This window comes from Aythya marila, assembly GCF_965140915.1.
Source record: "Aythya marila genome assembly, chromosome: 2".
Lineage (NCBI taxonomy): Eukaryota > Metazoa > Chordata > Aves > Anseriformes > Anatidae > Aythya > Aythya marila.
The window spans coordinates 108,339,548-108,351,627 of record NC_139043.1 but is presented as its reverse complement, the minus strand read 5'-3'; the positions used below and the strand labels follow the sequence as shown (position 1 = coordinate 108,351,627).

The following is a 12,080-nucleotide window of genomic DNA, read 5'->3' as shown; positions in this document are numbered from 1 at the left end:
CACATAAGCTGCTTTACTTACAAAAGTAAGGGGTAAAAGCAAGAAGATTGGCACAAATTTATAAAGAAAAAAAAAAAAAAAAGGATCCAAATACCTCCAATGCAACTGGCCAAAAAAAAAAAAAAAAGTCAAAGTTATTTACTGTTTATGTAGCACCCATGAAAATAGTCATTTTTCTGTTGTTAAAGGGAGTACTCCCTAACTCTGGTTTAGCATAGCACTGAGGATCGGCGATGGCCAGTACGATGCAAAGAACCACACAAGAATGCCACTGCAAGATCTAAAGTTTTTACTTCATCACCAGTTCTCCAATTATTAAAAAGAAAACCAAATCACTTTCACAGCACACTGGGAGAATGTCACATGTAGCAACACAATGTTCTGCTTGATAGAACAGCACCAGAAACAGCAATTTAAAAAGTTGATCCAAACTTCTTAATTCCAAACCACCCAACTAGATCAGTTCATCTTCAAATGTGCTGGAGGAAAAACATTGCTAGACTTTTAAAACTTGCTAAAATAAGAAGACTGGCATTAAGAATAAAAGCATGAAAGAAAGATGAATCGACTTTTCTCTTTTCCAATTGTAATCAAAAAGCTTAATTTAAAAGTAATTCTGATCAGTATTTAGTTTTCATAAGTGTACGATTATCTTCTACATGAGTAAGAAGGTTTGGTGCTCTACCCAGATTTTCAGTGCAGATGCAAAGGTTTGAGTGTTTGTTTTCTTGACTTGCACCGAGTTCTTGGAACTACTTGTATATTAAGATTGAAAGCAACTGATTTTACTCTGTTATGCATCTTGGATGCAGCCCTCAGGACTTCCAGCATATCACTAAAGAAGTCCTCTACAGGTTGGATTCAGATCAGTTTCTCTTAATACCCAGTTGTATTCACAGAGACAGTTAGAGCCAGACTCCACGTACTTTTAATGAAAAGGTACAGACTTTTCTTTCCATGTATAAAGACGTTGTTTTGTTAAATTAACAGTTTCATGATTACAGCACAGTTTGACTTTTCATTTTGCCCTGGGTGAAGGACGAAAGGCTCATTGACACGGTTGCGATACACAATTTTTTAATTTGTTTTTCAAGTCGCAAAAGGGAAAAAAGAGGGACTCTTTTTTGAGTCTGCTTTCTCACTAACTGGTTTAGTTGATCTAAACTCTTTTTTTTTTTTTTTTTTTTAAGTATAACATATAAGCTCTGAATGACACAAAATATGACCACCTCAGCCACATCAGCCTAATGTAACCAGACAATTGGTGAAGCTGTCAGACCATCCCAAGTAGTGACATTCCATTCTCGCAGTGCCAGCCTGACGTGTGGGCGACATTAAAAACAAAAATCAAACAAGAAAAAAACAAAACACTGAGGCATCACCATACGCCCACTGTGTTTTCCATTTTGGCATTCCCAGTCAACCACTCTCTCTTGACATCGGCAGTTGACATTTACCACTGCACTAACATAGTCAGAAGCAGCATATCTGTGTTGGTTTCTCGTGGTTTTGTTTTTTGTTTTTTTTCTTAAAAGCAGCTATACAGCCAGTGCTATTCATCATAAATAGGTGGGTCTCCATCACTTGAAAACGTGGACACTTTCTTTCCATGATTCTGCACGTGATCTTCATTTCTCTTCTCCAAAGCTTCAATCTAGAAAGCCAAAGAAAATAGAAAAAAAAACATACTGAAATCATAAAGCCAAGCTGTGCCTGAATGTTCCTAAATAGTGTTAAAATATACCTTTAGATGACTGATCAGGTATATACAATAATTTTATTTTAATGATTCTGTCACATGTGGTGCAATACGCTTGGGAAATACAGCTTGAAACATCTGTTCTCAAAAAATTAGTAAAAGGAGAAGCGCTCTTTTGCAGCTTCATGCTATATAATGACTGAAATGCATGAGCTGCAGGGAAGACAGAAGATTCTTAGGACTCCCGGTGTACTCCCCAAAGTACAAAAGCATCCCTTTATCCAACTCTGATCACCTCCACTGTAATTCAGCCAATCCACCAACACTGGAGAAATTCCAAGTGATATTAAGATTACAAAGCCACTGTAGTCATTGTCAGAGGTGACAGTAGAAGACTGTTATACTTAAACATTTTGTGCAATCCAAGTAACGCAGTCCTGTAGTTTACTTTAATCTTCAAATTGTTATGTTTGAAATACTTCCTCTTGTACTCCAAGGGAGGTAATTGTAGTTACTAAAGTCAAAGCCTGAAGTTCAAGGATGCGTGGCTCAACTTCACCGATACACAAACAGTATGTCTTTCCCATAAAACCCGTAGGCAAAAAGATGACATTGAACCCACACACACACCTAAGCTCACAACACAGTCAGCGAGGCAATTTTTGTTTTGCTTAATAAATTCATCTTGGAAAGTCTAAGAAACCCTCGTGACTATTTCACTTTGTGTTTCCTTTACCCCTTGATCAGTTTGAGGACCTGTTCCCCAAGTCAAATGTTCCAAACCTGCTACATACTGGACTAGCATAAACTTCATACTTGGGAGCAAGGCATCAGGAATGGGACAGGGAGGTCTGTGAATCTGAGTTTCTGAAAAATGTTTGTATGAGGAAGAAATAATGAAGTTTTAGAAGGGGGATGCAGAGTAATTGCTGAAATTATACTCGTATTAATCATACAAACTGAACTGGGAAAGTTAAGGTATTGCAATAGCTCCTCGCTAACCAACTCAAGATGTTAAACACAGAAAGTTGTACCTCTTCTATGAAGTCTACTTCGTTGTCAGCTGTAATATTTAAACCTGAGACAGCGTTGAAGAGCTCACGCTCATTAAGTGCTTCTGCCACACCTCCTTTCTGGAAGAACTAGGCAACATAAAAAGGAGACATTAAACACTTTACAAAACAAAATACTCCTTTTTCTTCCACAAATTACAACTGAAGTTTTTAGTCAAAATGACATTTTTGCTTTTTGTTTGGTAGCAACCAAGAGAAGTTCTAATTTCCACTGGTACTGTTTTATTCTTCCATACTTTCTTCCCTTTCAGAGAAGAACACCATCAGTATGGACAACATGCAAGAATAATCCTACGCATTTCCAGCCACAACCATTTTTTTTTGGAGTTGTTTTGGTTGATTTTAAATTAGCTCTGAATTTCAATGACGCTGTTTCAACTTGGAAAAACACTCAGCCTAACAGACGATCGTCAGACAAAGAGGTCCTACCTGTGAAACATTCCTACAGTCTCTGAACAAAAACTCAAGTCCGTGAGGATGGGTGGGCTCCACAGACTGACTGACATCAATAAGCCAAACCTGAAGGCGGAGACAGCAATTTGTTTTGTGTTAACATTTCACATCGGATGAAACCTTTCCTTCCCACTTTAAAAATACCCTCACCTTGCCGTCATGCCAAAGCATGTTGTATTCACTCAGATCTGCATGGACCAGGTTGCACTCTTTATACAACTGCTGCATCATCTGCAAGGAACAAAATCAATGCGTGAATCAAGTGTGCTAAGCGTGCTATTCCCAACGATAACATTTGCAGGGCGAGCACAACAAAGTGTTTCCCCACCCACCATTTACATTATTTCTTCCAAATCTTCAGTGAAGCTTCACAGGGAACTGCAGTTTTGGTAAGCTGCCAGCAAACGAAGCTTTTATCACTGAGCTTAGCTTTGGCAAGTGAGAAGAATCAGTCTCGTAAACTCATGTCAACTCTGCCAACAGTCCAAGTGCATGAGAAAGATAAACGTGTTCTCTAAAAATACCTGTCACTCTTACCCCCATTGCGTAGGGGAAAGAAAAAAAAAGTCTCAGTTTTAGATGACGAATCCTAATTAATATCCATATTTGGTTCATTTAAAACACAGTTATGTTGCTCTACTGATCTCAGGATGTGACGTACAGACCACTCACAGCACCAGGCTGCTGGGGGCAGGGGGTGTTGTTGTTGTTTTGTTTGCTTGTTTGTTTATGACCATGGGAAGCTAATGGAGAGCAGACACTTAGCAGGTATGCGTCTGAAACAATTACAGTAGGAAACAGGAGTTAGAACATTGCACCATGCAATATTCTAATTCATTCTCTGAGTACTACACTAGTTAAAAAAAAACAACAACAAAAAAAAAAAACAACAGGGGAGGGAGGTTTATTCACCAAAGTGTGTTTAAACATTGTAAATTAAATATTCTACAAACCCAGAAGGACTTCAGAGAACTTTCTAAGCCACTTACTGCTTCTGTAAAAGGAGGACTACTTGCTCATGACTTCCCTGCTACCAAGTATCCTTTCTGTCACCAAGTTCCAGCACGTTTTCTACTAGATTAAGATTATTTATTTGTATTATTTCTAGTGCTTAATTTCTCATTTATTCTAAGTCACTCATTAAACAGCAGTAAAATAAGCCTTTGGACTCCATACTTTGAAGCTGATGCAAGCATCCTGAAAAGTAAATAAATGCTGATTTGTCCTGTAAGTTATTTACCCAAAAGAAAAGTATAACCCAGAACTGGAGGAGAAATCAGCACTGTCTTACATTAAGAGTCTGATAGTAGGCCTTTTTCATATCTTCACTATTAAGTTTTACATCCTTTAGTTTAGGAGCTGGGACTTGATCCTGGCCAATGAAAGACATAACCAAGATGTGTTTCTTAAGGATAACCACTTGAGGACAAGGAATTCCTGCATTTTGCATTCTGTGAATCAAAAAATAGATACTGATTAAGAAAGAAACACCAAAAACAAAAAAGTAAAATTAAAAACCTAGAGTTCTAGTTCCTGCTTGCTCATTTCCAAGCTGTGTGTGAAGAACTTGACCCATTTCTTTGAAATAGACCAGAATGGTAGTTGATTTTATATAGACATACTCCCCCCTCTCTATTTCAGATTGGATAACTCAGACTTTAAAGCCATAAGCGGGCCTAAAAACACTAATGGAAAACTAATTACTTTTACAGCTAGAGCCTGGTAACTTCATGGGCTTATAAACTCTGCTGCCAAATCCCTGAAGATGTTGATAATTCATTAAATTGTAAGAAATCAGAGGGTATGTTAAAAACAGAGAAGAGGAAACCAACAAGCATTAGATTTTTTTTTTTTTACCTTGTTAAGTTATGCATTTCTTTCTCAGCCCACATACGAATAATCTTTCGTGGATTCAATTTGCTGAAGCGGTCTTTAAATCTGTAGTCATCCTTGATGTATTTGTCACGGTTCTTGAATTCATTAAGCGTCGTTTTAAACACTTTAATGGCACATTCTGGAGGTATAACTTTATCATCTTCAGTTGCACTTCTCATGGTAAGAGTTAAACACATAACAAAGGTAAGTATTCACATCCTTACAAGCAAATGTATGGTTGCTCTTTTGCCTTTTGTTTGTTTGTTTTTGGTTTGTTTCTTTTTTAATACATTGCAAGATATAGTGACTTTTAACATGCAGGGAAAAGACTTGATTTTGTACTGAGTTTGAAAGCCACTTCAAGTTAAGTTTATAACAGTTCTACGATTAAACTTAGATATTGAATGTTTGATTTCAGGAATTCTGACCGTATGTTGCTCATCAAATAGGGTCCATCTCCCAACTTGTGAATATTTTAAATATCATAGCTAACAACAGCCCTGTTAATGGATATAATTCCTTTGAGTATGTTACAAGTGAAAAAAACCTTGCATCAGAACAGTAATGGCAGTGCCACAGTGTTTTGTTAAGCAACTTAAAAGGCACTGAATTCTGAATAAGCAGAAGAACACTCCTGAATATCATTCAAGCACATGTCAAATAAAAACAAAAACAAACAAAACAAAGCAAAAGAACAACAACAAAAAACATCCCCTTCAGCTCATCTTCCCTCTGCCCTCAACTCATGTCTCTCCTGACATCTCTAAACAGGTTATCTGTATTTGGGTTTTATTGGTTTCTTCTCAACATACATTGAACTAGAGGTGTTTCCTCATCCCAACACTATTCTCCAGGTAAACCAAAAGTAAGCAAGAGCACCTACACTGAGCTTCACAGATGGAGCTGGTAACACAATGATCTGTATGTAAAGACAATCTGCAGGTAGCCTAAGATCATCATGATGGCCCCCTAGTGTGGGGCAAGTCAGTGGAAAGAGTTCTCTGAAATCTCAAGAATTTTTTGTAAAAAGGAATACTTTTTTCTACAGAAAGTCACCGTGGATTTGATCCTGTTCATCAAATGGTCTCAAGGAAGACAGCAGGAATTTTTTGACTTCAAAGTCGGTACCATTTGGTTTTCAGAATTTATCATCGCCTGCATACACGTGAATAAAACCTCGAAGTCTTAGCAACAAAACAGATGCAGATTGTTTGTATATTTTGTGGTTTCTCCCTTTTAGGCCATCTCTGACACTTCAGTGTACCGTGAGTACCAAACAACATACTTACGTTCCTCCATATGCATGAAAAACAACAGATTCTTTCCCTGTGCTGATGCAGCCTGTGATGGTCTCCAGCATCCCAGAATTGACCATCTTGTACAGAAGTAAACGTGTTTTAGGATCCACTGCTTTCTCCTACGGGTAAGAAATGAACACTCAATTCATTAAAACAATCCTTTGCTTTACGTTGAGTTAGAATATTTATATACTACTAGAGTCCAACTGGGCACAAAAAAAATAATGTGTTAGAACTCTCTTAGTACTTAAGAACACTCTGTAGTGTTTTCAAGAAGTCTTACACATGATGAACATAATATCCCAAATATTATATTCCTTTTGTATGAGCTACAATGCAGTAAAACATTCAAGTTTGAAAGAGTCTGCTCCAAACTTACCCATTAAGCCTATTTACTGACTTCCAAAATTACTAACTAAAATTTACTTGGTCACCTCATTTTCCTGAAACTTGCTATGAAGATGTTTGGAGCCACAAACTTCAACCACAGCGGATTCATCCTCTAGAGAGTTTCTATAAATAATTCCTAAGCAGTTTACTCATTTTAGTCGAGTATGAGACAGGTTTAGAAAGAAAAACAGTAAATACTGGAAGCTGTTTATTCTTATTTTGATATGGCTCTCACAGTTAATGCAGCTCAAATGAAGACAGACTTTCTCTAGCAAGAGCTAATACGATCTTCTTCGTCAATTATATCACTTAATTGTTTTACTCAAAATGGTTACGTTTCAGGGAATTACCCAAACAGTCTTCCATTGTTACACAAGATAAAGAGCATAAAGAAACTTCAAAAACATACAGCAGTGGAGTGCTCCTTCTTTTCATGGAGCCTTGCACTTCGACGTTCCTCTGAGTATGCGTGCTGCTTTAAGGCATTGAAGACTTGATTTGACAGCTTTAAGTCCATCCCAATTCCATCTCCAACTTGGAACCCAGGAGCAAACTATGAGGAGAAACATCAGAAATGTAAGTATTGTTAATAGCCAACACCAGAAATTGGCACAAGCAAAAATTTCTCTTTATGATCTGCGAATCTAGTTTAAATTAGGACTTAAGTGACAACATTCCACACAGTGAGTTTCACAACATCCAAAACACATTGCTGTAAACTCAGAACTTGAAATTCTGCCCAAATTTGTAATAAGATTACCTAACATCCTGTAAAACAGCAACTGCAGCATCTCCTTGTTTGAAGCAGTTGTACCAGTTACACTAAAGGAAAGTGAAGGTAGGTACTGTGGGTACGTAGACTGAAAAGCTGTACATCAAACCACTGCCTGAAAACAAGTTACTTAGTTGAGCAAGCAAAATTAATGCGAACGAAATAAGGTTGGATTGATACACTTCACAGGGATATCCTTGATGTTTTATTTGCCCAAGTACCACACTTGCCAATATCTTTGTATTGTCAAAACAGTTCTATGCAAGCTCTTGAATCGTGTCATTAACAAACTATTATTAAATTAACAACAACAAAAATCAAGTCAAACCGGCAATTTGATAACTAAACCAACCACTGCATTGCCTTCATCCGATTTTTAAAAATAAGTAATTAAATAAAATTAGCATCATATACAGTAGTAGAGACATTACTTCTTTGGGTAAGTTACAGCATTCCGCATTCTGGTTTCACATGCAAAGCAAAATTCCCCTAAGCTTTCACTTACATTTTCCATACGAGCAGTGTTCTTTCTTCCACATACCACTTCATCGTGTTTAGTGGTAATGTCTTTTCCCTTTCCAATGAAGCCCTTTTTAGGTGTAGTAGTAGGTTTATCTGCCAGCAGTAAGAAAAAGCCAAGCTTTACATTGAAACAAACATTATTAATGCTAAGGTTCCACAATGCCCATAAAAATTATATATAGCTTTACTTACTAAAAAGAATAACATTTTAGTCCTATTATCTTAATGCAGTCTTATCTTCTCCTATCCTAAACACGTCAGATTCTTGCTATGTCATGACTTACTTTTATGTATTCTCTGGAGTGTCAGACAAAGTAATATTCAATATTTTGTGCAGATGCCCCAATATATTCTCTATAAAAATCAGATTTCAGCCACTGAAGCTAAAATACTGGAAGACAGAAGCCTTAAGTTACCCGCCCAACTTCCTGCATAACACCTCCCAATTAGGTGACCTGGTTTTCCACAGAATTAGTGGAAAAGTTTCTTCTTACATTGAAGAAAACTAATTTTCTTATTTCTATCAGCTAGAGAAATTGTACTGTTTAGAACAGCCACATACCTGCCCTGTAAGGATCGTGACGGGTATCCTGCCAATCAACCTCATCCTCTGAACTGTCACTGTCAAAGGGATGCACCTTCCGATAATTTTCGAAGGATATGGAGACTTGAGAAAGAAAACAAATAAGCACGTCTGTGATTATCAGGGATTTGCTAAGTCTTCACAGCTCTGTCAACTGAAGTAGAATGCCACTAGAATGCCTCCAAAGCCAAAATATTTCTTTTGATTAAAGTACCTTTGCTATCTCCGTTGAATTTCTTCTCTTCACGTCGAAGCTGTGCGTCATATTCCCTGTCAAATTCCATCTGCAGCATCTGGGCTAGCATTAGGTCACTAGAAGTGTCAATATTTTCTCCTGTAATAAAGGGTCCTTCAGCAACACTATATAAAATGAAAAAATTGATTCCAAAAATTAAATGCAGCAATCTAAACAGAAACATTCCTTTATACCATTTCAGCACTCTATACAAAAGATGTAGTGCAGAGCTCTGTAGGAACTAATGGATCTCAAATGCCCCCCAGATTCTTTTTACAACTACTTTGCTGGGCAAATTACTTCAATGTCTTTGTTTACCATTCTGTAAGAAGTGTGAGGCTCCATTTTTAAGATGTCCCTTATGAGAAAGAAGTCATATAGCTACATAAATGTATATAGATACATAAAAACAAAATATATGCACTATATATTAAAAATGAGACCAAAATCAGTGTTGCATTGCTGTGCTTCACAGAAAAGGCCACAGGCAGAATCTGTATGCATTTAGAACTAGTAAGCTCTGGGCCACAATTAGAGCTTCCAAGTACAGGGAGAATACGTGTGATATGCATAACCTGACAGTTGTCAAACTAACCATTAACAAAACTCCCTAAAAGAGGAGAAAAAAACATTTCTGACAACTTCTCTCAAACCATAGCTTATGGACTGGCTTAAAGCAACCAAAACAAGGCGAAGAAAATATCCAGAAAGGAGGAGTGGTAACAGAGGATAGTTTCTAAAGGAAGAGTTGTACCTGGGGAAGCCATCTTCACTGAAAAAGACCTGAAGGAGCAGAGTTAGGAAATACTGGGCAAGGCACTTACTATGGTGCTACGCTATAAGCACAATGCACAGAAGGGGACAGAAGATGAGGATTTACAACTCTGGAGATGACTAATCCGGGGTTTAAACTTACGCAACCACTTCAGGAAAAGCAGCATTTTCTTCTTCCAGTTGCAGCTCTTTCGCCAGCTGTTCGCTCATTACCTCGGCGAGGGAACACGATATCGATGCAGGCTTGGGGGCTCCCCAGGGACACTGTAAATAAACATTTCGCTCAAGCCGGCAACCCCCATAACAGGTTAACAGCAGTGCCTCTAGCATAAACTGAGGTAATTTTTAAGGGCTTGTTGAGTTTTCTGAGTTCACACACAGCGCGTGTAAAAGTTCGGGGGGAATAACTGAAATCACTGCTTTATGGGCAATGTCCTCCCTCATTTCTGGACTTTCTGAAGGGAAAACCACCACGAAGGCGCCCTCGGAAGCCGTGAAGCCCTCCCCCAGCCCGGCTCGCTGCCGCCAGCCGCCCTCAGCGCCTCAGGGGGCGGCAGCCGCCGCTCTGCCCCCACAGCCGCCCCCACAGCCGCCCGCCCTCACCTTGCTCTGCCAGCCGGGGCCCGGCCCCGCGTCAGGCACGGCGGTGGCGGCCATCCCCAGCGGCTCCATGCGAGCTGCCAAGGCCGGGAGAGGAGGCGGAGGGAGGGAGGGAGGGCGGGCAGGCGGCTCCGAGCGAGAAACCTTCCGGGTCCTCCCCGCCGCCCCGCTCCCTCGCACCGCCATCTGCCGGCGGGCTCCGGAGGGACCCGTGTGGGGACGGGGAGGGGACGTGGGGACACAGGGACACGCATGGGGACACACACGGGGACATGGGGACACACACGGGGACACGGGGAGCGGCCGCCGTCCCCTGCCGAGAGCGCCCGGGGAAGGGCGAGGAGCCGCCGGGCAGCCTTGCTGATAGGATAAATAGTGATCATAAATGGTCCTGTGGGGTGAAGTTTGCGTGATCTGAGGAAATAATGAAGATAAGGGGAGGGAAAATAAAAAGCCTAAGTGTACAAATCGGTTTGGTCCTGATCCTGTAGTTCAAAGGACGAGCAAACAAATTGATCTGATCCGGACCCCGTAACTCACTGTAAATGCAGAACGAATACAAATGGCTCCTCTGCGATCCTCCACCTGTTACACCCCCATGGCAAGCACAACGTTTACCTGGAAAATCATACGGGGTTAACATGTCCTCCTGTCAGGCCAGGGGCATTTTGCTACCACACAGCCACCCCCTGTGCCTGCTGGAGCCAGCAGCAAAGCAATGCCCGGCAGCCCCTCAGGTCTGGCTCGCTGCTGGCCCTCAGGGGCATGGCCCCATCCCATAACCAGGAACCAGCCTGGTTGTGAGGTGGGCGAGATAGGAAGGGGTCTCGCAGCCCCCTGTGTGGAGAAGGTCCCCATGATGTGGCTGCCAGGCCAGCCCCAGCAGCCGCCACTTGCCTTGACTCAGGCGTGGAGAATCGGCGTTGCCGGCCAGAGTTCATCTGAGCCGTCATTAGCCACCAGCGACGATGTCGGGTGTCACAATCACCAAGGCGACCTGTTGACAACCACTGAGGCTGGAAGTCCTCAAAAAAACAAACACCAAAAAAAAAAACATTAATAATGACTTAATATTCTTACGTCTTTTATTCCGCTTTTATTTTTCGGAAATAAGTGTTTTTCACATTCTTCAGTTCTGCAGTCTAATAAAGGAATCAAAGCCCTCCTCAAATGAATATTACATGGTTGAGGCCTCGATCCCATGACCCCTTAAATGAATGGATCAAGCTTTGAACTAAATTGCACAAAGAAGAAATGCTATGTAAAATCACATGTAAACAAAATCATTTGCCACACATTCACATCTCCTGGAAAAAAATAAATAAAATAAAATAAAATAAAAAAGTTAAAATCTAGATAGACCAGAAACTTCCCTTCATGCTACTCAAAACATTTCTAAAGCTGTTTAGCAACTACTGAATATGTAACTCAAGTTAGTTATGATAAACAACATTGGCAGCATTTTTTATCTTCATTCTTTATCCCACGCTTTAAATGATTTACAGTAGTTCAAATCTGCCTCTGCAGTTTTCTCTAGGAAAACACATCTTTGCCCAAATCTCCCAGTTTTAATAAAAAACACCTCAAGAAACATGAAGAGAGATATCAATGTAATATTTTGTATGAAAACTACACTCCACTAAATTAAAAAGTAAAAGTTATTCTTCTCACATGCTTACATCAGTCTTTGTAGATCCAAGTAAGCTTTTCTTATTCTTTCTTAAAGCCTTACAGGCTGAATTTATGGCACAATGCAAACGTATTTGTCTGCTTACTGATTTTCAGAGCTCTTGAACACAAGATCTG

At 39.8% G+C, this 12,080-nt stretch overlaps 1 protein-coding gene across 1 annotated transcript; it reads right to left on the bottom strand.

Annotated features, from left to right (window-relative positions):
• Nucleotides 1-274: 274 nt before the first annotated feature.
• RIOK3 (RIO kinase 3) lies at nt 275-10,383 on the bottom strand. The gene is made up of 13 exons (XM_082753352.1): nt 10,278-10,383; nt 9,817-9,938; nt 8,880-9,025; nt 8,645-8,749; nt 8,066-8,175; nt 7,198-7,341; nt 6,390-6,517; nt 5,083-5,271; nt 4,517-4,676; nt 3,376-3,456; nt 3,202-3,291; nt 2,734-2,841; nt 275-1,654 (listed from the first exon to the last, which is right to left on the bottom strand). Exons 1-13 carry the CDS (start codon nt 10,344-10,346, stop codon nt 1,553-1,555), a joined length of 1,554 nt encoding a protein of 517 aa, XP_082609478.1. The 5' UTR covers nt 10,347-10,383; the 3' UTR covers nt 275-1,552.
• Between the last annotated feature and the right edge of the window lie 1,697 nt (nt 10,384-12,080).